Below are 26,039 nucleotides of genomic sequence, written 5' to 3' on the forward strand. Positions count from 1 at the left end.
TTAATATTGACTGCTGGTTTAAAATGTGTTTTTGTGTTTTTAAAGAAACCACTTGGTTTAACCTTGATTGTGTTTTTTTTTGTCAGTGATCACATATTAATTGAGCCGATCGTTTCATAGATCTTCATTGTGACTAGCATGAGGTGTGTGTGTGTGTGTGTGTGTATGTCCACTTTTGTTGTTTGTCCTCTTAAATTCATTATCTTGGGTACAAATCATTTTTCAAGGTTTCCCAACACAGTTCCAATCATAAGTGATGAGCAAATATCATTACATGCAGTGTTTGCTTGCCAAAAGTTCAACAACAATTCATTTAAGAGGAAATCATCAGTGCATCAGTATTGACATGAATGGTGTGATCATGAATACTCTGTTTTTGAACATTCTCATCAGTCTCATTCTCTCTTGTACACACTCCACTAGAGGTGCATAGGTAAATAAACTTGGTTGACCAAATTTGCTTTTTGGAGTGAGTCTGTTTAATGTGTTCTTTCTGTCTTGTTAACTATACAAATATTGTGTTCGATAGTGCTCTTTGTGAGTCATAACATTTATTAAGAAGTAATTCAGAAGCAGTTAAGTGTCTTGCAGTACACATTATGAACACTGAGTAAGTTGTTGAAGCAGTTCAAATCTAAGGCTGTGTAGATATAGAACAGTCTTGGTAAACACTTAGCCTCCTATAATAACACTACTAATTGTCATTTTCATTGTCTATTGTAATCCACAAAGCTGGATGGCCAGCTGGACATAATGGGCAGCTGTCCTGGGGCCCAGAGAGCTCCAAGCTTACTGCGTGTTAACTGTGTTTGTTTAATTTAGTTGAAAATTTGATTGGGAATATGAACCACTAGCACATACTGTTTATCAGTTAACTTGACAAGGGCCTTATTGTGCATTCTGCCATATTACCCAATCTTAAGGCCCTGTCCTGAAGCATCACATTTTTCAGTTTTGTGCTTACATGATGGTTCTTTTCTAAGTGAATGTGTTGTTTACCCCACTGCAAATCTGGAAAAAGTACACATTAGCCACAGAGAATGGAGAATTTGGAGGCTCATAAGGACAATGAAGCCATGTGTTGCCATGCTGATAGGTTATACTCACAATTTTTCAAGTGTGTCTTAAAACAACAGTAACATACCCAAATGAACAGTGAGAGAGAATGTCCTCCACCTAGTGATTCTTCCTGTTTATACTAACTACTAAAAGATCCCCTTCAAATGTGCTTTAATGTAACTTATGGGGGGCAAAACCCACAGTGTGTCCATGCTGACATTTTGTGCAAAAAAAAAAAATGCATTTAAAAATAAATCAGAAGTTTATATGAGGCTTCAGCAGTCTGAGTTACTCATATCAAGTAGATATCTGCCACATGTACAGTCTTTTTAGCATCCAATTCCCTCTTTGTGTTTCCCTGTTGAGCTGTGTTGTAGTAACATAGTAACAAAAATTGTAACTTTGGCACTAAAAAGACTGATATGTTGAAAGATTCTAATTTGGATGGCTGAACGTTGAAAGATATCTGCTTGATTGGACTCACTCTGACTTCATATCAGCTTCAAATAAACTTTTAAATACATTTTTGCACAGGATTTTGTCCTCCATCACTTGCATTGTAAGTGCATCATGAAGGGATCTTGTCATGGTCAGTGGAACAGGAGGAATGACTACAGGAAGAAAAAAATTAAAAAACATATTTAAATATTCAGACTGTTTCTTGTTTCCATCAGCTGCTTCCATTACATCTCACAGATCTACTACTATATTTGTAAATGCCTCTATTCTGTACAGTATGCTAGCAATTGTTTAAAAATATCTATTTCATTGCACCCCGGAACCATTCAGTGCGCACTGTACTCAGACGGACATATTTCTTTGACACACTGGTGGACAGACGCAACGTTTGAAATGGTAAACTTCATTGTAGAAATTTCTAGTAGGTAGCTGGCAATATTGAAAACAAAACAGCTCAAAAAGTGATTAATTAATATTGTGTTGTTGTTTTTGTTACGTGGCTATACTACGTTGCTTCACTCCTCTTTTGTTGTGTGATAACTTCCTTATTAATGCTGTCGGTGTAACAGGCTAAGCTAATAGCAAACAGTAATGACTGTTCCTGTGTCTCATTTAAGTTCATGTTTAATGTTTTTTATTCTTCTGTGTTGATATTGTGCAGGCTGTTACCCTTCACACAGATGTAGGAGAATTTAAGATTGAATTGTTTTGTGAACGCGCGCCGAGATCATGTGAGGTGAGTTTACTGTGGCTCACATACTCTCATCTTTCACTGCTATACTGTCGACTTCTTTCCATAGTGCAATATTTTTGCACATTTAAATATATCTTAATTTTAGGTTTGACATGGTGGTGTGTTCTCATATGTGAAGTTTAAGATTTGGCTGAAGAAAAGCTACCCTACCTCATAGTACAGTTTAGTGCTGTATGGAAATCTTTCACATAGAGCTGCTGCAACACTTAATTGATTAATCAGTTAGTTGGTATCTATTAAATTAATCACCACCACCAAGTCAAAATTCTCTGTTATTATGTGTAGGTTTCTTTAGTCCTCTGTGACAGTAAACTGAATATCTTTGTAAGAACCTTAATGTGTGAATATAAATTAAGTTAAATATTATGCAACTTTCAGTCTTTGTAAAAGATTGGTTTGTTTAAAATGTACACAGTGTATGTATATTTCATGTTAATGCTCCTTTAGTTAGTCATGTGCAGCAGAGTAGTTTGGAGGAGAGCTAAGTTAGGAACGGGAGCATATAACAGTTAGTTTTTCTAAAGTATGCCCGATGTAATTTAATCTTTTTGTTTCAGTAAATACTTTAAATATAATTACATCTCCTGTCGTTTCCGTCAGGCTCAGTTACTGTTCCTACAGCTCATTAGTGGCTTATTTGACACCCAGAAGGAAAGTCACAACGATCTTTGAGTTGTGGACTGTTGAACAGGACAAAACAAGACATTTGAAGGTTGTCATCTCGGGCTTTGCGAAGCAGAGATGGACATTTTTCACGCACATTTTATGACCGAAAACAATGAATCTATTAATTGCTAATGAAATCCTGTAGTTGCAGCTCTACTCTCAAAACTCAAAATCATAGTTTTAATGTTAGCACATGATCAGAGAGGACAAATCACCTTCCTCTAATTTTTGGTGATCATGGTAACAATTTTACAGTTGGCTTTAACGTACTGCAATAGTAAGGTTTAGGCAGAGATTTGATATATTTTCATTTAAGTCATTTTACAACCTAACATTTTGTTGTTTTTAATGTCTTTTCTAGAACTTCCTTGCCTTGTGTGCCAGTGGGTTTTACAACGGCTGCGTCTTCCACCGAAATATTAAAGGCTTCATGGTTCAAACTGGAGACCCAACAGGTATAAAGGACTGTTGTTGCATTTTTAATAAATGGTATAAATGTCAGAATTCTCACACTTTCTCACTTGTGGTCCTTCTTTTTCTCTATTTTGATGAAATCACCCAGGCACAGGAAAAGGAGGGACCAGTATATGGGGTCGCAAATTTGAAGATGAGTTCAGTGAACACTTAAAAGTGAGTGTACCATCTAACTCTATGGCCCAAATTATACTTTAAAATCTCATCATGGCTCAATGTTTAAATTGTCACTGTTTGTTTTCTTCTGTTTCAGCATAATGTAAGAGGAGTGGTCTCAATGGCAAACAATGGCCCCGACATGAACGGCTCCCAGTTTTTCTTCACGTATGCCAAACAGCCTCATCTGGACATGAAGTACACAGTGTTTGGAAAGTACGTAAATCATAATATGAGTGTATGATCATGTAAAAGAAAGATACAATTATATGTTAAATGTGCAATACAAATTTTGCTTTCTGTAGACTGACACAAATGACCTCAGTTAATTTTGTCAGCTGACATCTCTTTCACTTCAACATGCAGGATTATCGACGGCTTGGAATCACTGGATGAACTGGAGAAACTGCCTGTAAACGAAAAGACGTTCCGACCGCTGAGTGACACCCGGATAAAGGATGTGACCATTCATGCCAACCCTTTTGCTGGATAGACGACATACTTTTTTAAACATGGAGATGGGCTTTAACACACACATGGACTAAGATATTCCCAACAAAGCAATTGATACACTGTATAGTACCTTGCCATGGATGGATAGCTTGTCAGAAGCTAGAAGTTTGAGAGAAAACCCCTGGACAGTTTGCATGTCAGCCTTTGCTGACATGCAAACTGTCCAAACAGGTATGACCCAGAATTTAAATATTAAACTCCCAAAAAGCTGAGAAGAACATTTAAATACATTTTTTCTTGCTGTAATCATTCCTCCTGTTCTCGCTGACCATTAGAAGATACCTTCATAATGCACTTATAATGGAAGTAATTGGGGTCCAAAATCCACAGTCCTCTTTCTTGTAAAAATGTATTTAAAAGTTGATCTGAAGCTAATATTCTTCAGTCACCCATATTAGTGAAATCAAGTAGATATGTTTCACCGTCACAGTGTTTTTTAGTGCCAATGTCCCTCTTTTTTAAAACTGTACTTCCACCACAGCTCAACAGGAAACACAAAGAGAGAATTTGATGCTTAAAAAGACTAAATGTGTCAGATATCCACTTGATATAACTAACTCAGACTGTTGAACACTCATATAAGCTTCACATCAACTTTTAAATGTATTTTTGGATTTTGGCCCTCATCACTTACATGAAAGCACATTTGAAGGAGATCATTTAACAGCCAGTATGAACAGCAGGAATTAATACAGTGAGGAAAACCTCTTTAAGGCCTATCCTTTAACTCTCCTTTGGGCAAAAGATATAATATGGTTTTAATAAGACAACGTTAGTCATGCCCCACAGATTAATGCCAGATTTCTCATTCAACATTCAGTCCAAAAAAGAAAACATGTCTGACTTTGTGTAACATTGTTTTAAAGTCTCTGATCTTTTTTTCTTGATAAGACTGTAAATAAATTGCCAGTGTTTTGTATTAAATAAAACTTTTTTTTAATGAATTTGTTCTGTTTTTAGCATGACTTCAAAATGTTTTCTACATTGAAATATATTTTCAAATGCCCCCACTGGAAAAGACAAGGTGCTAATTTTTAATTATATATTTATTTTGTCTTTATTGACATATTCAACAATTATAATGTCATATTCAACAGAATGATTAAAATGTAGTATAGTTTCTGTATGAATGGTTGGAAGTGTAGGTTTAGTGTAGTTTCTGTATGAATGGTCGAAGTGTACAAAAAACGGAGAAACGCCATTGTTGTTTTCATAATAGTAGAACTACGTCATCATTAGTGGACGAAGCATGTCACACAGGCTGTAGGAAGTTCAGACTAAACTACCTCCACAGAAGTCATGGCCTCAGAGGATGCATTTAAAGTAAGTTCACTCTTTTTATTAGACGTGTTTTATCCTTCAATTCAACATATTTATATTACAGCTTTCACACCGGTTGTCACCTCTGTTACACTTACAGTTCAGTCCTTTATTCGTGTTAAGGCAGTATGTGTGTGTGTGTGAGAGTGTGTGTATGTGTGTGTGTACAGCTGTTCTGACGTTTCTAACAATGTTCATTTTGTAGGTGTCTTCCCTGAAGGGTAAGGTGGCCCTGATAACGGGAGCCAGCTCAGGTATCGGAGCCGGTGCCGCCGTCCTGTTCGCCAAACTCGGATCTCTGCTGGCTCTCAATGGCCGAGACGTGGAGAACCTGAAAAAGGTGGCCAAACAGTGCACCGACTCAGGGGCCACAGAGGTAGGTACACACTTCACTGTAGAGAAATGTACACAGTGTGCAGAAATGTCACCGAGTTTATGTCCATGTGGATCAGGATAGTGTTGAATATGAAGAGGAAGTTGTTGATAGTCTATTACATATATCCAATGTAAACATACTCTATTACATATATCCAATACATCCTCATTACATATATCCAATGTGAACATACTCTATTACATACAATGTGAACATACTCTATTACAATTAAAAGTCTTGCATGTAAAACCCTACTTAAGTAACAAAGGTACACAGTGTGCCGAAATGTCACTGAGTTAATGTCCTTGTGGATCAGAATAGTGTTGAATATAAAGAGGAAGTTGCTGTTAGAACAAATTGTCTTGAATGAAGTTTGGTGTTATAAAAACCTCCACATTAAAAGTATTCAATCCAGCAATGAAAAGATACTCCATTACAAGTAAAAGTGTTGCATGTAAAATCCTATTTAAGTAACAGAGTCATTTAATTGAGGTCCTTGTGGATTAGGATAGTGTTGAATATGAAGAGGAAGTTGGTGTTAAAACTGGGGGCTATATAGAGATATTATGAGTGGTGGGAGAAGTATTCAGTCCTGTATTTAAGTCATTGTAAAAAATATTGCATTACAAGTTGAGTCTGACCGATATGTCAGTCAACCAATCTTATCAGCTGATATTAGCCTATGACAAACATATCAGTATCAGTGTGTACGCTGTTCAACATGTGCTGATATTTAAGATCAGATGTATCCTTATTGATCCCCCTTGGGAGAAATTCATAATTGACAAAGCAGTGCAGTTAAAAAAAATGCAGCATAAGAGTAAAAGTAATAAAATAAATAAAGTAAAATACTATATACAGTAAACAATAGCTGTGTAAATCAATCAGCAATAAATAAATGTGCAATATGCAGATGTTCCTGAGATTATATAAATGTGTGCAGGTACATATTAGGTTTATCATGCCTCCAATACACATATCTTTGTCACAAGTGTTTGGTAACCACATTTGGAGGAAAAAGTGTGTTTATGTATATATTCTGTATAGATTATCTGCCTATATTTCAATTTTTTTAAATCCCCCAATATTGGTATGCGCACCGGCCCCAAAAAATCAGTCAGGCCCTAAAAAATCCTGTTTAAGTAATTCAACTCAAGTCAGATTTGTTTATTAAAAACATCAACAGCTGACCAAAGTGCTGTGAAATCAAAATAACAGAAGCCACCAACAACACAAAGAGCAGTTTAACAAACAAAAAGAAATCACAATACAACTCTCATACTGAAAAGCCAAGGAATAAAAAATGTGTTTTAAGGCAGGATTTAAAAAAAACAGGCAGTGTGGTGGCAGCTTAACATGCAGAGGCAACCTTTTCCAGAGGTTGGCAGCTATAACTCCAAAGGCACGATCTCTCCCTTCTGCTTCAGTCTTGATCTCTCTGGACAACCAGAAGCAAAACTGGTCAACAGACCTGGATGACCTTGATGGGACGTGTAGTAGTAAAAGGTCAGAGAGAAAGGTTGGAGCTAGCTTGTTTAATGATTTGTAGACAAACAATAAAATCATAAAATCAATTTTGAAAATGTACAGGGAGTCAGTGAAGGTCGGCCAGTACGGGGGGGAAATTGTTTATGTGTTCCTGTAAAAAAAAAAAGACGAGCTGCGGGATTTTTTTGGAGCAGCTGCAGGCGTGAGAGGGAGGCCTGGTAAAAAGTATATAAGCATTAGCAGCTAAATGTAGTTAAAGTATTGTAGTAAAAGTTGTGGTTTGGTGGTTTCTCCAGATAAATGTGAAAGGGTCATGAGATGATTAATGGGAGATGAAAGAAGAAAAAACAAAGCTCTGATACACAAATCTGTTTTCAGTTTTTGGACTTTTTTTTCCTCTAATCTTTGATTTTTGGTGAAATATTGAATCATTTGAACATTTATTGAAATGAAAACCATGTGAAGTAGCTGTTAACAACTATGACTCAGATTACACACTGCTTTTTCTAAGACGTCAGAAGACAAAAAGGTTGGAAACAAACTGGTTTCATCTTTAACAATATGTTGTCTTTTAAAAGCTTGTTTTATTATCCATGATGTCAAATCTACATCTGAAAAGTAACTAAAGCTGTCAAATAAATGTAGTGGAGTAGGAAGTGCAATATGTCTCTCTAAAATGTAAAGGAGTGGAAGTATATAAATACTGAAGTAAAGCACAAACACCTCAATACTGTACTTCAGTAAATGTATTTAGTTACTTTCCACCACTGAGTAATGGCCTAATCCCCACAGCCTGTGACACTTTAAGTTAATAAATGTGAGATATAAGCATTTTCAGAAGTAATAAGCTAATCCTGTAATAATATAATAAGCTCTAATGTATGATGGGATGAGCATAAAGCTTTTTGGAGAAGTATTAAGACCTACCTCAGAGTAAAATTCTCTTTAAAGGTGTACAGCGGACATGGAGCTTACATGCACGTACAAGATAGATGGATAGATTGACTGATAGATAGATAGATAGATAGATAGATAGATAGATAGATAGATAGATTGTGACATTGACACACACACAAAGTGTCCAACGCATCATAAATTGTACAATAAACTAAGAATTGTTGCTTAAATTAAAAACATTACAGCCTTTAATGAAGTGATTCAAGTGTCACTTCATAAAAACGGATTGCAAAAATAAATTTATACAAAATCCCTTGAAAATCAGATCTTAAAACTCTTCAAATCAACTCCTCATGATTATTGAAAGAATACAGACAAACCCTCTATAGATACACCAATTTGTTCATAGAGGTTATAGGTTATTATAAACATCGACCTTTTTATATATTTGTTTTTTCCGTTTTCATTTTTCCCTTTTTTTCTTTTGGTATTAAATCTTAAATTTTATATTTGTACTGTATGGATAGATGATAGATACTTTATTGCCATTGAAACTTAGCTTGGCAACAATGCAGTTAGCAGCACATATACATATATACATATAAAAATAATAATACAATGATAGACATAATTATAAATTGGAAAACAGAATTAAGACAAAACAGAATTGTTAAATTAAGGAGAGTGTCACATGACATATAGTTTATTATAAATGTTTAATTTTATCTTTTGGATGGCCGTCTCATCCATAGAGAAGAGTTTTACAAGTTTACAACATCTTCAGTAGAAACACTGTCTGTGCTTTACTGTGCAGCCCCTCCTCGTACCTGGAGACCTGACTGAAGAGGAGACGGTGAAGAGGACCGTCGAGCAGACCATCGCTCACTTTGGCCGGTTGGACGTCCTGGTCAACAGTGCTGGTATCTTGGCCATGGGCAGCATCGAGACAACAGACCTGGCTCAGTATGACAGGGTCATGAACATCAATGTCAGGTAAATGTCATAACACCATAGACTCATGACGGAGCCGAGTGTTCCCTCCCTGAGAGAGTCGGATGTGATTTCTCTGGAATATAGTGAGATGTTTGGAGGGGAAGCAGTGGGCTGAAGTATGTGACATATTTTCAGAGTTGATTTGTGGCAGTGTTGTCATGAGGAAAGGTGACATTCCTACGCTGAGGGAAAAAGTCCTTTTCTCAAAGTAAAAAGAGAAATGAGGAAAACCAAACTTTGACAGTTTTTTGTGACATTAACCCTCCTGTTGTCCTCGAGTCAAGGAAGGAAGAAGGAAGGAAGGGAGGAAGAAGGAAAGGCGGCAGGGAGGAAGGAAGGGAGGAAGACTGAAGGAAAGGAGGCAGGGAGGAAGGGAGGGAGGAAGGAAAGGAAGGAAGGAAGGTAGGGGGGAGGAAAGAAAGAGAGAAGAAGGAAGGGAGGAAGGAAAGGAAGGAAGGAAGGAGGGAGGGAGGAAAGAAGGAAGGATGGAAGGAAAGAAGGAGGGAGGGAGGAAAGAAGGAAGGAAGGTAGGACGGAGGAAAGAAGGAAGGTAGGACGGAGGAAGGAAAGGAAGGAAGGACAGAGGAAAGAAGGAAGGATGGTAGGAGGGACGGAGGAAAGAAGGAAGGATGTAAGGAAAGAAGGAGGGAGGGAAGAAAAAAGGAAGGAAGGAAAGAAGGAACAGTCAAAACAGACGGGGTCAATTTGACCCGGGAGGACGACACGAAGGTTAAGAATATATTTTTACATGTTTGAGTTGCTGTATCGCAACAAAACTAAAAATGATGTTAAATTATTTAAATTAATCTTGAATTGTAGTAATAAAATACCAGAGTGACGAGACATAAGATGCAATTTGAGTTTGCTGAGTATGTTGTCAAAAAGATGAAACCTCAGTTTGTAACCTTTCCAAACTGAGGTTACAAACTGAGGTTACGAGGAGCTTTACATAATACAATAGAAAGCATTTTACAATATCATAAACAAAACACAAACACACTGGATTTCAAGTAGAATGTGTTTGTGTCAAATGGAATTGGTAGTTTAGTTTCTCACATAATCTCACACAGAACGAGCTACTGCGTTTACTACTGCATCATTCGTGCCACAAACACAGGTGGATGTCTTCACAGAATACTAATTCAGATGTGAAAAGAATGTTTTTGTAAGCCGCTGATGTCCTTACTGAAGACATCAGGCCCACACTGTTATAAATCTACAGGAACATCAGATCTGCAGCATTATTCAGCAGCCACACAGTCTAAATGTAACAGGATAAATGTGTTGGTGCAGGTGTAATACTACAGTTATCATGCTGCTGAATCCAGTCACAGATGTTAGGAGGTAATTGTCTTTTTCAGCCTTGAGAAGACAAAAGACAGATGGTCCCTAACTTGGTATTTAATGTTTTAATTATTAGTTCTTCTCCTTTTTTCTTCTAAATGATAGATCTGTTTACCACCTGACTCAACTTTGTGTGCCTCACCTCATCGAGACCAAAGGCTCTATTGTTAACGTATCCAGTGTCAATGGACAGAGATCAGTGAGTATTGTGCAGCTGGCCACATGTTATTAACCCTCCAAAATAAAATATCTTCATTTAATATGAAACATATTGGGAAAACTGTAACAGTGTTTTTTTTCTCTTTATAGTTTCCTGGTGTCCTGGCCTATTGTATGTCTAAGTCAGCAATTGACCAGTTCACACGTTGTATAGCGCTCGGTGAGTTAGCAACAGCATCCCATGTATGTTCATCATTTAACAAAATGTCATAAAGATGCATCACAGCACAAGAATTCATATAACTGCTCTTTATTTCAGAACTGGCATCAAAGCAAGTCAGAGTGAACTCCGTCTGGTACGTCTTTTATTATTATTATTATTATTATTATTGTGTGTGTGTGTGTGTGTGTGTGTGTGTGTGTGTGTTCAGTAATTGACCTCATCAGCATTTTCTTGATTATAAACATTGTGGGATATGTAATTCAATTAAACAGATCCTTTGAACTTATGATTTAAAAAACAATCAAATTTTCCTGTTTATCTCACTTTATTTTACATTCCTGCTCTCTCTCTCTCCTCAGCCCTGGTGTGATTGTCACAGATGTCCATAAGAGAGCAGGACTGGATGAGGAGCAATATGCTCAGGTAACACAACACATCACTGAGCTGGATTAAATCCATGTGTTGTTCTGTACTCATGTCCTGAGATCTGATTGCAGGGATGAAATGAGTGTAAACGCCAGCCAACAATGTTTGAAACAACAGTGTCGACTGAACTCCATTATGTTCATTGTATTTAACATGCAACTGATTTTCTGGGTTCAGTTGTGGCCTGGCATGCATGTTGGAAGTTGTTCTAAACCTTCCCCATATCTGTAAATTTAAGCATACCCAAATTTAAAAATCCCCCTCAACTCAAAAATGTTTTGCTTGTTATCACTTCTCTTGTATATCTGAGCACTGTGCAGAATTATTTATGTGGAGTTTGACCCTAGAAGAAGGTGGTTTTCAGATTTATCTGCCAAAGGAGGGAAATGTCTCAAGTCCAGTGCATATGCTGATTCTTCTCAGTGAAGCAGGACACATCCTGTGTATAGTTAACATGTTGATAGATTCAGATTTTTCCTATTTATTTTTTAAAAGATTTTGTCTGGCATACACACCTTTTATTTAGCAGTAGACCGACAGGAAGGAAACATGGGAGAGAAAGGGGGGTGTGACATGCAGCAAAGGACCTCCGACCGGGATTCAAACTGGAGTGGCTGTGTATATATGGCATGCGCTCTAACCACTCGACCACTTGCGCACCTGGAAAAGATGTATTTTAACATTTTAATATGTATCTCCCATTCTCATTCTGTTAATCTTTTTCACCACCAGTTTCTTGCAAAGTCTAAGCACACTCACGCCCTCGGTCGACCGGGTGAAGTGGACGAGGTGGCCCACAGCATCGCCTTCTTAGCGTCTGATGCTGCCAGCTTCATTACTGGAGTCAACCTGCCTATTGATGGAGGCCGCCATGCCATGTGCCCACGATGAGACCATATATGTGCTCATATAGCAGTCTGCTAATATAGTGTTTCCAACCTCTAAGTCTGCCTGTGTTTTTGTATTGAATGAGGCCGCAGTTTAAAGACCCCTCCCCACCACCACCACTAAAACTGAACTGAAAGACAGAAGTTGGGGGGGAAAACGAGGCATTACGTCAAGGACACACTTTTTCTCCCACATTTTCTTACAGTAGTGGTAGCTGTCAGGATTTGATAGTTCCAGGTGTGAAATGAATAGAGGTGAGCTAAAACACACTGCCACAAGTAGGCAGTTTAAATGCATTTTATTCTCTCACCTTGCTAAGAAGTTTTCTTTGAGGAAAAAAAAAAGAAAGCTGCTTTTCAACAAAGGTTTCAGACATTTATTGAATAACCTGTTGAGTCATAAGACTTCATTCACTCAGCATAAAATGTCTGTACAGACCAAACACTAAACCCATGTACCGTAGTTTAATGTGTATCCTCTGAGTTTATAGATTGGTGAGACTAACCATCATTGCTGCATATTTTAGTGACAAATGCATGAACAGTAAGTAATAAAATATGTCCTAAAATACAGCTGATTGTTCAGAACAGTTTAAGTATAAAAACACATACAGACTGTAGATTTTTAAACCTCCATATGACCAAAAGTGTGCTGAAAACAAGAACTTGATGGTTTTGAACCGGAAAGTTAATCAGAATTTAAATAAAATTTAAATAGAATCCATTGTAGATAATAAAGGTTGCATAATTATATACATTTACATTTTGACAAATAAAAAAAAAGAACTTAACTTATAGTGTCAGACTCATACAAAGAATATTGAAAATGTTAACATATGCTACCTTGAAAATATAATTTAGGAGTTTGGCCTGTGTGCATATTATACAATCTTCCCTTTTAAGTAAAGCACAGACATAGCTTTGCTGAGAGCTGACAAGAATTAACCGTACAAGTGTCAACTGTTGCAGCACCAGGTGTCACCTCTTTGTCATCCCAGATAATATCAGGTAACGTCTTGTTCGTTGTGAGATGAGAGGTGCAGTACGAGGTAGCATCTTGACACACTTTTCTCTGTTCACACTGTGGAAACCTCGGATCCACTTTTTAACGTGGAACATCCCACACAGCAGTTGTAGTTGTTTGTGTGAAGATATCTGTATAAATGTGGGGTCTCAGCACTGGACAGTTATTAGAGGCTCAAAAAGACTTACCTGGAGGCAGTACGCCTGTGTGCCTGAGGCACACTATATACCTGAATGAGTGATATGATGTTTATACTGTAAAGGCTGTGGATCAATAACTATTGCACTTTATATTACAATATACAGTACATATACATGTATAAATAATACTTCAAACATGAAAGCTGGAATTATTGCATTTGCAGATGTAACGGTTTCTGTACACATCACTTCTGTAAAATGTTCTAGGATTTTGCAAAATCAGGTCAGACCGTGAAGGGAATATGATACAACATGGTCCGAGAGATGACGGAAACGAGACGTTCATATTACTTCCTTCGATTCAGGGCATCCAGATCTTGTATCACACAAACAAGTCTCTGAAAAAGAAGCTTATTATTTTTATTTTTTTTTCCATAGGCTGATTAGTGCCAGAAGTATTTTATCTCTGCATTTCCAATGGGCCTTCCCTCTCCAGCGCCCCCTCCTGTTTCTGCAGTCCAAGCATATTTTGTGGAGAGAAAATTGGGGTTGTTCGTGAAACCACCAAAGCACCAGTCTCCCCTGTCTGCCATCCTCAATGTAGTCACTCCTTTGAGGAGTATTCAAGGCCCCCACCATACACACACACACACACACATATACACACACACATACATACACACACACACTGGGGGTCCTACAAGAAGCAAACTGGTCCAACCTCAAGGTGAAAACGTGAACCAGATTCTGTGGCTGGTAGGTTGGTTACATCCACTATGGGGAGTAAGTTTGGGTCTTGGCTCTGAAAGATGAAGTGGGTCTGATGCCAGCGGCCATCTTTTATCTGAAAGTGAAGGTTGCATCATGTCACATATTGAGATGATGTGCAAAAATATACATACATACCAACAGGTTTGTTTTTTACTACTGTAGCCATGACAACTATAGTTTTGAAACTTACTTCTCTGAGATTTCTACCATAAAACATTGACAGTGTTGTCTGTGGATTATCCTAAACAAACAGAATGACTGTTTATGGAAAAAGGGCAATGCTGTTGAATCTGTGCACCTCAAACAAAATTTAACTCACCTCCACTTTATTGGGTTAGACATCTTAAAAATGGATGTCTCAAAACCTGGACAACTAAAACAAAACCTTTCTGAAGGGCTGAATATCACTAGAGAAAATATGTTGTGTTCTGAGCTTAGATTAGTATTTAGTTACTCCACTGAGTCGGTTAGTTTAGCTTCATGACTGGAGAGCAGCGAGCCTGGTTTTATTTCCAAATTGACCTCAACACCCATAATGAACGTGGATGTTTTGTTTTATCCTGGCACAAACAGAAATGTAAAAGCACCGAATTATGTGAGTGTTATGTGAAATCCAGGAAGCCAACTCACCCGGCCAAGAAAAAGTAACAGCGCAAAAACTTCCTGTTAAATCATAATTTCCTGTTTTCACATTTGTTTCTAATGTATTTTGTTTGTATAGAAGATAACTTGTTTTAATTAGTGAGATTTTTTAAAACTTTGCCAAGCAAGACTCCCCCTACTTCCTTTTCCTTTAGCTTTATACTTAACAAACTGAATTGATAATATTCTGATTTAAACCTCAGCATTAATTTGTGTGTTTCACAAAATGCTGAACTAATGCAAAAGCAATCCACAGAACCCATGCTTTAAGGATAACAGTGCGTACCCAGCATTCATCTTTGGGTATGAGCGGCTCCAAGAGGTCTCCTGCCTGAATCTTCTCCCCGGTCCAGGCCTTGAAGCTCACAGCCTGGGTAGAGGGTGTTAAGGAGGGTCCTTCTGCCCACACAGGTGTGTTGAGGCAGTGAACGGTGATGTGCTGCACTGCCTCAGTGCTCAAAAGGTGGATGAAGTTCATCTGGATACGACCCACTCCGATCTCCAACTACAAAGTAAGTGGATTTTTGTCAAGTTAACAAAAAAAAAAAAAAAAACAGGCCATAAAAAATTCCAAAAATAAAGAGCATCAGAAACCATTATTGCCTGGACTTGGTTAGTTAGTCTTTAATGTTAGTCTTTAAAGTAGGAGTTGATGACAGGTTCCAATTCTACTGTAAATTATAATTAATTATATCTGGATCACAGATGTAATTGTACTTTGAAGTATCATATATCCATATCAATTAATTTACATTTCATGTAGGCTGTCTATATGTGTGTTCTTGTTGCTGTATGGCATGGTTGCAATATCACTCCCACCATGAGAGAGTGAAAAGATGAAGGACAGTTAAAGAATCTGCAGGTTTACGTGCCAGCTCAGCGTGCCTTTGATGGCGACTTGGCCAACATGACAAAATGGCATGCTCTAAGATTCATTGCGAGCATGATCCATCCAAAAAAGAGCTGCAGTTTTACAGTATAGAGCCAGAAAATGAACAGCTGGGTTCTTTAATTTATCACATGAACGACATTATGCACACACACACACATACACACACATAGCCCATCTTAACCTCTAAATTTCTCTCAAAACTTCTCGAGAAATTCTTTCCGAGATATTGTAGGAGGAACATTGGCCACATGTACACGAGCCACCACAGATTTGATATTTATCCACCGTCTTCATAACATGCTCCTTAATGGATCCTCCTGTCTGCCTCTAAGTGATAGGTGTGTTTTTTTATCCAGCTGAGGCAAACGTCTGAATATAGAAGTGAACCTAACCTTGGAAACTGTGATAGGTTTCAGGCACGTCTGTCCTCCGCCGGTGAAGTTGCACGTCACCTCAACGGTGTCAGCAGCACAGCCGAGGTTTGGGTCGATCCAGTAAGTGCCTGTCAAAGAGCGGCAACAGAGGAGGAAACAGCTCTTTATTAACAAGTACAGAAGGAATGTGTTATGTGAATGTCTGTCTTGACATTGCCTCCTCACCATCGTACATCCTCTGTTCACAGTTGTAGAGGTCTCGGCAGATTCTTGCAGGATTGTCGCGGGTTCCCAGCGGGTTCTTTAGACTCTGGATGAGCGTGCTGAGATGCTGCAAGGTCTTGAAGATTTCTGTGCTTTGGTCTAACATGGGCAGGTCCATGCTCGGATAATTCTGCTTTAAATATAAATATTGGCATGATTTTTTAAAATTAGTTTGATCTCTAACATGTTCAAGTTTATAAAGAGTGATTCACATTAATAATTAAAGCCATTAAAGCACCAACAACAAGCAGTGATTATTTGGAGCCAGTATAGTACCCTTCAAAACTAACCTCTGGCTTCAATGCAGCATGGGAATCCATGATGACTTGAAAGGCAGCACCAAGAGCCTCATTCTTCTAACAGAAAATGCAGAAAGCCAATAAGGTAACCACAACCACGCTTAGTTCTACTTTATAGTTTGTACTTTAATATTTAATCATTCCCCAAAACCCCAAATTGACAATAAAAAGAAATATACTTACAAGTGAAAAGGCAGAACTAGGAAGACCCTAGAAACCAAAGAGAGAAACCAAAATTATAGCCAATCCTGACACACCCAATATACAGATATGCACAGGAAATGAAGCATGAAAACACACACGCAATAAAGCATGTCAAATGAAACCAAGAGGAGTGGTTGGCTAAATGCTGCTCCGATCAGATCACTGTAGAAAATAAGCATTAACTTCCTGAATTATACTCAAAACACTTACTGAAAACATTTTAAACAGATTACAGATCTACACGTGAATTTGTCTTCTTCAGTTGATTTTGGTAGACTAGATGCTGCACCCACAGCTGAGTCTATGTGTTTCATTATAAATGGGACAGTTGGATCTCCATTATGAAAACACATAATGTGACCACATGTGTCATCAGATCCACCAAAAGAGCCAAAAGACCGTCACTTGTGTTCAATGCAAATTCACTTGTTTAAAGAGGCAATACATCAACTGACAATATCTTAATAGCAGTGGAGTGATCTGACTTGTATAGGTCTATAAACTGTTTGTTAAACTTCCTGAAACATAAGAAACTGAATTGGAAGCAAGAAATAATCTTTGGAGAGAGAGACTGGCGCACACTGATTGATTTTCAATCTTTAATAATGCAAACAGACAAACATTTTAACACAACTTTATAAGTCCAGCACACACAAGATCATGTTGGACGTATAAAATAAATGTGTTAGTCTATGTGCAGCTCCAGTCTTTTCCCTCCTGGAATTTGCTCTCTTTCATCTGAGAAGCACATAGTTCAGCTGTAAATTGCTGGAAGATGCACTAAGAACTAATTTACAAGTTCAATTCTCCATTTTTTTCACTTGTACAAGTTAAAAAAAACCTGAATCTAGACTGAGATCATGTAAAATATGCAAAATGACAAACTTACTGGTGGTCCAGGTGGTCCACGTGGACCAGGAGATCCCTGAAAAATGGCAACACTACATTAGACTTCTAATTATTTATAACTTGGCCTTTACAGAAGATGATTAAGTAGCTCATTCATTTCCTCTGGTACTGAGCGGACCACAGGCCTGAGCAGAGGATAATGATTACGCTACAGAGGTGAATAATTACTCACCCTCGGTCCCTGCAACCCCTGTTGGGGATGAAAGAAAAAGAAATCAATATTCATAAGTGGACAATCCCACAATAATACAATGAAAGCAGACCTGGTATTATTCTATCATGTACAGTATAAAGACATTTTTGTGCTACACTTTCAGCAGACAGTCTTTATCTACAGTATGTTGAATTCCTATTGAATTGCCCTCTTGCTTCTTTTCAAGCCTGCTCTCAGAAATCTTATTTCCACACAGAAAATTCTATTTTCACACAGGAAACCCACACATGAACGTTGGCGTTTTTGGAGTGAGCTTGTGCCTGTGTGTGAGCGCTCAACAGACCTCTTAAAAAGCTTGAGATGAGCATGCAGCCAACATTTATCACCCTGACAGGAATTCCACAGCAGCTAAGTGTCACTGTGAGTGTAACAACAAACAGTGGAGCACAATAGGAAATGAAAAGTGCTGAGGGCAAAGGAGGCTGAGTGGTGTGCTGTCTCCATACTAAGTATCCTACTCTGTGCTCACAGTACAGATAGAAAAGGATTCATCAAAACAGTGCCACGCACCGTCTCCCCCCGACTTCCTTTGTCACCCTGGGGTCCCTGATGGAGAGAAAAGAGACAGACGATCATTCCATCACTGCCAGAGAGCTGAGAGAAGTAACATAAAGCTTGGCAGATGGGATGAGATATGAGGTACATACAGGATGACCGCTGGGGCCAATGATGCCAAAGGGACCCAAAGCTCCCTCCATCCCCTGCAAGGCAGAGGCATGTTAGGGAAGGAGGACACATATGATAGAGTGTCTGAAGAAGTACTACTTATTTTTCATGTGAAGTGAGCAGTTTGTGAGAGTTCAGTGGACTGGCACTGGCTAAAATACTGCACTGAGTCACCAGTCCACCATTCATCTTCATCTTACCATCAAACCACGTGGTCCTCTTGGTCCCTGTATCCCTGCTGGGCCAATGTCTCCTGGAGGTCCCTAGAAAGACACAAACATTAGATTTTTATAGTGGTGAATAAGGTACGTTAAGTTTAAAGTTTAAACCAGAATCAACTAATCAATTAGCTTTGTTGACCTCTATTAGCAAAAATGTAGGATTTGTTCCATTGACAAAGATTTCTGTGGTTAGCATGCATGTTAGCATTCTGCACAATGATAAGTGCAAAAATGTAATAACCCTTTGGAATATCACTTGTCTGATAAAATTCAAAAAGAAAGAAGGATTACTACCTTTTTTAACTTTATATAAAGTGTCTTAGAATCAAGGTTTCAGCTTCTCTCTTGAGACGAATAGATTTTTTCCACAAGAGTAAGGTTGCAAACAAAAACATCAGTTAATCTATCTTAATCTCTTTTTTTAATGATAAAAAAAAGAAAGAAAATCAATTAACTATCTAGTGTGTGAAAGAAAGTGAAAAAAAATCACATCACAGCTTCTCAGAGTTTTCTCTTTTAATTTCTTTTCTAGTTGTAAATGTAATACTTTTGGGTTTTAGCCAAAGGTATTACATCGACTATTAGAGAAAAGCAGAACATCCTCACATATTAGAAGCTGCAAGCAGTACGTGTTTTTGCTAAAACATTAATTCTCAAAAATTCTCAAAAACGACTAATTTTCTGTTGATTGACTTAATAGACGAATCATTTCAACACTATGTAAGACCTTTATAACTAATTATACTTGGCTTAATGTTTGTCTTGTGGCAATTTTAACTAAATACAGTCTTTAAATATACCAAGGCTTAACAAGCTGTTTGGGTAGCTTGATTTACTGACTGTAGTCTCTGCATATCTCAACAGTTTTTTGCTAAATTTGCATGACGATTGCAACAAGAATATACTAGAGTAGAAATACAAACAACACAAGGTTTGATACAGTGGAGAGGAAACCAGTCTATAAGATATAAACTATCTATGTAAGTGTAATCTCTACTCTTATTTCAAATAAGGTCAATATTGCTGCAGTTGATATAAATGAAGCCATTCTATAACACCGCAGCACCTGAGAGATTACAACAATGTGTTTCGAATTCTTTAATAATACAATTTTTCTCTAACTATCTGTATTCTATACTTTCAAACAACTATTCTAAACTCTCCTGAACATTAACACAAAGCTCATCTGCTTCACAGTCCTGTTCAAGTCCCACAATATAAAAAAAATATCCAACATAAGACTCAAGGTTTTAAATTAAAGAGTGAAAGTCTAGTAAAGCGTGCTCTGTTTTTTCAGCTGGCAATAATCTATAATGCAGCAGAGCTGTAAGTTTATCAAGATTATTGTGGAGCAGATGTCATCCCGGGGCATGCAGTAATACCTAACAGCTTTCATACCAAATCTTCCCAAAGACGCTATAATCTAATGTACCTCCAGACAATTTTTTAACATTTAAACTGAACCAAATTACATTAACTCAAACAAAAGGTGAGTTAAACACAGAAATTGCTTTTGAAGTCATTTTGCCAGAGACATTTTCAAATCTGGCCAGAGACTTAACAACTTTATGCCGGCTGGAAAACTAAAACTTAATATGTTTGACTTGAGCTCATGATATTAGTTGAACGGAGTGAACGGAGCTTGAGAGGAGCGTACCTTTGGTCCAAAGAGACCCAGCACCCCTGGAAATCCTTGTTCACCAAAATCCCCCTGATGAATACAGAAAAGCAGAGGTATAATCATCTTCCTCACAACACCACCGAGGAAGCTGTCATGTAAAGGAATTCTGCTCACTGGTTGTCCTTTGGAGCCCATGTCTCCTTGTCTTCCTGGCAATCCCATCCCACCAAAGTAGCCTCTCTTTCCTGTAGGACCAGTTTGGCCTGGGAGACCCCTTTCACCCTGGAGAACACACACAAAAACACATAAACACATAAACACATAAACACAAGCATCCTCACCCTTCGCACAGACACTCAGCCAAACTAGAAGTGCAGTGACAATTTCATGATCCCTTACTGACTCCTTGACATTAGACACTGTCAACTAACTGCAGCCAGTGGTCCCCTATGGCGAACAAGTAAAGCATCCCTGTGTTAATCATAATCACACATATATAAATTTTATGTAATATTGGCGGGGCCATGCAAATCAAGAATATGCCAGCTCGTTAACATTTTGCAACGCTAACTTCCTGAAATTATTGCCTTGAAAATGAAGTCTTTTGAGAGCTGCTGTAAGGTCTTAATGCAGAGTTTGGCCTTTGAGATCAGAAAATGGTTGAAATATTAAGCCAGCATTATGGTGCCAAGGGAGGCAGCCTTGGCATATTAGTCATAAAGCTGAGTTGGCATTTTCCACTTGATATTGGCAATAAAACTGCCTGCATTGTGATCTATAAAAAATGCTCGTGCCATAACTTAACAGTCCAACTGAAATCACATTTAGTCATGCCTTTTTATAGTTATAAATAATGTCAATGATTTTTTTTCTTTTTTTTATAATAGTTAATAGTTTTTTATTATTAAAAAGAACAAATAAGGTCTTTTGGGGACTCAGCGGGCTGTCAGGGCATGTCAGTGTATGTGTTTGATTGACAGTTTTGGAAGACTTGAGTTTTGAAGGAACCAGTAGGGCAGTGAGATACAAAGTAAACAAACTTGCACTGGAGCCTAAAGTCATGGGCAGACAGTGTGTTGTTGGCAGTGGTATTGGAGAGCAAGGACCACATCAGCATCTAATGGGTTAGATCAAAGTGACACCTTTAGGTATGTTAACAATGTTAAATGTGCTGCAGCTGAGAAGCTACCCGGCTATCTAGCCTGCCAACTGACATTAACGGTGCACTTTTCCTGGTGAATGCTTGTTTGATGACTCCTTCAACCAACTAAGGGCATAGTTGTTGTTCTCTGTGTTACTTGTGTAGCAGTCTGCTGTCTGGTTTAGTGTGACTGCTTGCTCTGCTTATCCTGCACTACATTAAAGTTACTGCTTTATGCAAACATTTGATTGGCTGTATGGAAACGTTCCTCCATCTACAGTAATCTTTGGAATCATGCAGAAATAGAGCACGCCTTACTATAAACTCTCTCAAAGGAGAACACAGAACACATTGCAGTACCCCATAGAAGTTCTTTGTGAATAGAACCACAATGCTGCACACTGAGCTCAAGCAACTTAAGTAAGATACGCCTTGTCCTCCAGTTTGACTCACCTTTGGTCCAAAATAGCCTTGACTGCCAGGGAGCCCTGTCACGCCAGTTTTACCCTGCTGCCCAGGTCTGCCATGTAAGCCCATTTCTCCATCTTCTCCTTGCTCCCCCTAAACACAAAATGTGATTGCTGGTAAAAAAAATCAAATCAATTTTATCGAACAAAAATTGCACCACTGACAGTATCCTCACCTGGACTCCTTTGACTCCATCTTTACCAGGCATTCCATCCATTCCAGGCGGCCCCTCAAGGCCCTCCCTGCCCACAACGCCCCTTGGGCCAGTCAGACCCTCTGGACCCTTAAGGAATACAATCAGAAATGCGTCATGCATTGCATTTGCTCTGAATGGTTACATGTAGCTCAGTTGTAATTTATATCTGATCATAAAAGTTGAACTTACTGGTGGTCCTTTGGTTCCAGATGCGCCTCTCGCTCCTGATTTTCCTTTCTGACCCTGGAGCACAAAGAGTTCATGTTCCACAGCACTGACATGGTTGCATAACAGAAAATACAGTCCAAACATCTTTAAATGAAATATGTTCATTCATCAAACACTATTTATGTCCTTACTTGGTCACCTTTGGATCCTTTCAGCCCTGGTTGTCCCTTTGGCCCAGGATGTCCCTGAAATGATCATTACTGTTTGATTTGAATTACACTGATTTGTGTCTGGACAGTTTTACTCTGTGTTTATATTGTTGAGTTTCAGTTTTGAACAATAAAAATTAGATACTTACAGGAAGCCCGGGGGCACCAGCTTGACCTCTCCCTCCATCAACACCTATTTGACCCTGGAAAATGTCATTTTCTGCATTAAAATGTGTAAATGAACATCAATTAAAGCTAACTGGCATCATGTGTCTGATGAGAAAATCAAATTTTCAAATCAAATATTTCACTTACAATGTGTCCGACGTCACCCGGCTCTCCTCTATCTCCTCTGTCTCCAGGAGGACCCTGGATTCACGTGGGAACAAATCAATAAAACAAACAATCCATACCACCACTAACAAACAACACAGGAAGAACCAAGAACACGTGAGAAACTTACTCTATCACCTTGGGGACCTGAGGGACCTTCTACCTTGCTGTCCTCTCCCGGTTCCCCCTAAAAAAGCAATACAGAAACAATGGTATTTTGCTCAAACACAATGATCTGAGCAAAATCAATGCACGTTTTGTTTGAAAGTGTGTAACAATGGAAACACATTGCCCACTCCTATTATATGAATGGCAAATCATTACATGGGCTATTACCCACAATGATCTCATTTTACATAAATGGAGCCAATGTCTGTTCCAGGGTCTTTATGGGGTTCGTTAAACAATAACCATGGATGTGTGTATGATTTTAATAGTCATGTGTTGTGCATGTGTCAAATGAAATAAATAACTGAAGAGCAAAACAGGATTCAACGAAGAAGAATAATTAATGATGGTCAGGAGCTGAGCAAAACGGACTCATGAAAAGCAGTATATTATAGAATTAGTGCTTTTAAAAAATCTGTGATACAGATCTGTATTTATTAGCAACGCGTTTTCGTGCCAGGGTTACCTGCTTTCTATTGAGAAACGAACATTTTTTCAATTTCAATGACCCATGTGATAGTATGATATTGATTTAAGAACAAGCGCAGCTATTATTTTGTGAATATTGGCGAAGAGAAAAAAACAAATATCCACTTCCAGATGGTTCCTGCTCAGGGACTAAAAAAATGCTAATTAGCATCTCACTATACCCTGGTGTAGTGTGTTGTATCGTGTGCTTCTCCTGTCAAATAAACACAAATTATGGTACCAATACCCCACAAAACAATGAGCAGAAGAGTCCAGGTGTTTCGCTAATTATATACATTTGACAGCACAAGTTTATTGGATGTGTTTTAGTTCAAATCACTGATCAAACAGGGGTGACTATAGGAATATTGAAAAAGACGAGAACAGACAGAAGAAGCACTAATTAGGGACACAAATAAAGTCCTAATGCATAAAAATACACTCAATGACAATGTGCTTCCCGACAGGTTTTTAAAGTAATGCAACCATTACAGACCCCAGAGCTCATTAGATGCAAGGTGCAGACGGCTATTAGGGCAGCAAATAAGTGTCAGAATGTACCTTTTCACCTTTTGGCCCGGGAGGTCCCAGTGGGCCCTGCTGTCCCATGTGACCCTATAACAAAAAGAAGAGTATGTAGCTTAGTTTCATTCCAGCACTTTAACCCCACAGCCTTCACTCCACTTTACTATGCTCATAATGTATGGACATGAAATTGAAGTGAAGACAGAGAAGGACAAAGCTTCAGTAAACTGGGAATACAACAGTGTCATAAATCACCGCTTCATCCTCTGTTGCCACGAAGAATACAATTTTATGATTCATCAGTCAAGTGGGGTTCATGTGTCCACAATTTGATTATACTGTGGTCTTAAATCTGCAATGATCGATTTCTCCCTGTTTCATCTTGATACTAGTGCAATGTGTGTGAATGCAGGTGCAGACCAGCTGTGTTGCAGTTTTAATTTCAATTTTGGAAGAAATAAGATAAAAAAGTTTATCCACCCCACAAACCAAAGTTACTAGTGTCTTCTTTAATGGTATGTTATAGTTGGTACGGGAGAGAGGTACATTTAAAGAGCGGCCAGGGAGATGCAGTTTTATATATTAGGCTGTTATGTACATTTAAACAGAAAAATAATATAGAGGAATCAAAGTCAAGTCATTGGAAACTATGAGAGGGAGGAAAGGTAAGTGGGGAACCAAAACTACACAAAATGTTGTTAACACATACTGGAGGGGATTCCCCTGACTGTGGAGTGAATAACACACAAAAACACACAGCAAATGAGATTAAGTCTGTGACTCATCAACAACTGAACAATACCAGCATAGTATCTACTCACAAGTCAATGGTGTCATTCAAAAGTAATTTGTATGATATATAAACCTTGATGAAACACCTTCTTAAAAATAATTCAGGGTTTTTAAACGCAAGTCAGAGTGAAACAAAAAGTGCATAGCATGATAAAAAAAAATACAAAGCTTTCTTTGTTAATAACTGTTTTACAGAATCCAAAAAATAAGATGCTTGGCTTCGTAAAATGAGTTCAGAGGCATTTATTTTAGAAGCTTAAAAAAGGTGATTGTCACTGTTTAACATTTATGAACTGACAGTAAAGTAACTGACATTAAAGACTTATGTAAGGTTTTGGCAGGTGACTCACTTTTAAAATGTCCTGCTGTGAAATGTTTTATTACACCACTGTTAATAAAGAGACCCTTACCTCGTAACCTTGTATACCTGGATCTCCTTGTTGGCCCATTCTTCCAGGAGCACCCTGGGGAAATACACACATAATATTTAACCCACATCCACCTACAACCAATTAAGTCAAGTCAATTGTATTTATATAGCCCAATATCACAAATCACCAATTTGCCTCAAGGGACTTTACAATTAAGGCCTTCAATCCATCAGTCCATTAATGGAGGTCTTACCACTGGACCGATGGTTCCTCTTGCAGCCTTCTGTCCAACAAACCCTGGCTCCCCCGGCTCACCGATTGGTCCAGTCTCACCCAGGTGACCTTGGTGACCCTTGCTCCCCTGGAGAGAGACCATCAATGAGCAGCTATGCAGTGAGTATACAAAGCTCCCTCAGCAATTCAACAGTTGTGGGGGTAGTTCGACAGTTCAAACATCCCAAACTTAAAATCTATTTGATGAACACCTCCGATGTCATATTGTGGAGCTTATTGACTTCACTGTTTGTTTATTTCTTCTACAGCTGATAACTACTAACCTCTTGTGCAAGAGAACAAATTTACAGACAAAAGCGGATGGTGTATTTTAGCCTCAAACAGGTGGGCTGACAAACCTTTTCTCCTGGTTTTCCTCTCTCACCAATTTTGCCAGGTTTACCCTCCTGACCCTGGTAACAGAAAATCAAACAGGCTTGTAATTGGACAAAAAGAGCTGTCTTTCTGTGGGAATTCAATGGAATTGGCTGC

At 38.3% G+C, this 26,039-nt stretch overlaps 3 protein-coding genes across 3 annotated transcripts in view; 2 read left to right on the top strand and 1 right to left on the bottom strand.

The window, feature by feature from the left end:
* Positions 1 to 753: 753 nt before the first annotated feature.
* ppil3 (peptidylprolyl isomerase (cyclophilin)-like 3) lies at positions 754 to 5,012 on the top strand. The gene is made up of 7 exons (XM_053325489.1): positions 754 to 807; positions 1,849 to 1,914; positions 2,180 to 2,254; positions 3,300 to 3,393; positions 3,501 to 3,568; positions 3,666 to 3,784; positions 3,935 to 5,012. The coding sequence occupies exons 1-7, from the start codon at positions 754 to 756 to the stop codon at positions 4,059 to 4,061; spliced, it is 603 nt and encodes a 200-aa protein (XP_053181464.1). The 3' UTR covers positions 4,062 to 5,012.
* A 313-nt stretch (positions 5,013 to 5,325) lies between these two features.
* zgc:101858 (uncharacterized protein LOC449555 homolog) lies at positions 5,326 to 12,277 on the top strand. Its single transcript, XM_053325413.1, has 8 exons — positions 5,326 to 5,404; positions 5,607 to 5,777; positions 8,977 to 9,155; positions 10,605 to 10,698; positions 10,809 to 10,878; positions 10,978 to 11,014; positions 11,241 to 11,304; positions 12,040 to 12,277. The coding sequence occupies exons 1-8, from the start codon at positions 5,381 to 5,383 to the stop codon at positions 12,196 to 12,198; spliced, it is 798 nt and encodes a 265-aa protein (XP_053181388.1). The 5' UTR covers positions 5,326 to 5,380; the 3' UTR covers positions 12,199 to 12,277.
* Positions 12,278 to 12,308: 31 nt separating this feature from the next.
* The window catches only part of LOC128364868 (collagen alpha-1(XXVII) chain B-like), a 91,185-nt gene continuing 77,454 nt past the window's right edge, over positions 12,309 to 26,039 (bottom strand). Inside the window, exons 49-72 of the mRNA XM_053325491.1 lie at positions 25,907 to 25,960; positions 25,528 to 25,635; positions 25,314 to 25,367; positions 24,148 to 24,201; positions 23,081 to 23,137; positions 22,933 to 22,986; positions 22,767 to 22,820; positions 22,600 to 22,653; positions 22,430 to 22,483; positions 22,220 to 22,327; positions 22,030 to 22,137; positions 20,610 to 20,717; positions 20,472 to 20,525; positions 18,794 to 18,856; positions 18,575 to 18,628; positions 18,438 to 18,473; positions 17,886 to 17,903; positions 17,694 to 17,729; positions 16,784 to 16,810; positions 16,592 to 16,657; positions 16,263 to 16,431; positions 16,056 to 16,165; positions 15,058 to 15,276; positions 12,309 to 14,202 (exon numbers count right to left, since the gene is read on the bottom strand). Coding sequence (XP_053181466.1) covers positions 14,056 to 14,202; positions 15,058 to 15,276; positions 16,056 to 16,165; positions 16,263 to 16,431; positions 16,592 to 16,657; positions 16,784 to 16,810; positions 17,694 to 17,729; positions 17,886 to 17,903; positions 18,438 to 18,473; positions 18,575 to 18,628; positions 18,794 to 18,856; positions 20,472 to 20,525; positions 20,610 to 20,717; positions 22,030 to 22,137; positions 22,220 to 22,327; positions 22,430 to 22,483; positions 22,600 to 22,653; positions 22,767 to 22,820; positions 22,933 to 22,986; positions 23,081 to 23,137; positions 24,148 to 24,201; positions 25,314 to 25,367; positions 25,528 to 25,635; positions 25,907 to 25,960 — 1,866 coding nt within the window. The 3' untranslated portion in view covers positions 12,309 to 14,055. The remainder of the gene's footprint in view (positions 14,203 to 15,057; positions 15,277 to 16,055; positions 16,166 to 16,262; positions 16,432 to 16,591; positions 16,658 to 16,783; positions 16,811 to 17,693; positions 17,730 to 17,885; positions 17,904 to 18,437; positions 18,474 to 18,574; positions 18,629 to 18,793; positions 18,857 to 20,471; positions 20,526 to 20,609; positions 20,718 to 22,029; positions 22,138 to 22,219; positions 22,328 to 22,429; positions 22,484 to 22,599; positions 22,654 to 22,766; positions 22,821 to 22,932; positions 22,987 to 23,080; positions 23,138 to 24,147; positions 24,202 to 25,313; positions 25,368 to 25,527; positions 25,636 to 25,906; positions 25,961 to 26,039) is intronic.

Source organism: Scomber japonicus, chromosome 9 (genome assembly GCF_027409825.1).
Source record: "Scomber japonicus isolate fScoJap1 chromosome 9, fScoJap1.pri, whole genome shotgun sequence".
NCBI lineage: Eukaryota > Metazoa > Chordata > Actinopteri > Scombriformes > Scombridae > Scomber > Scomber japonicus.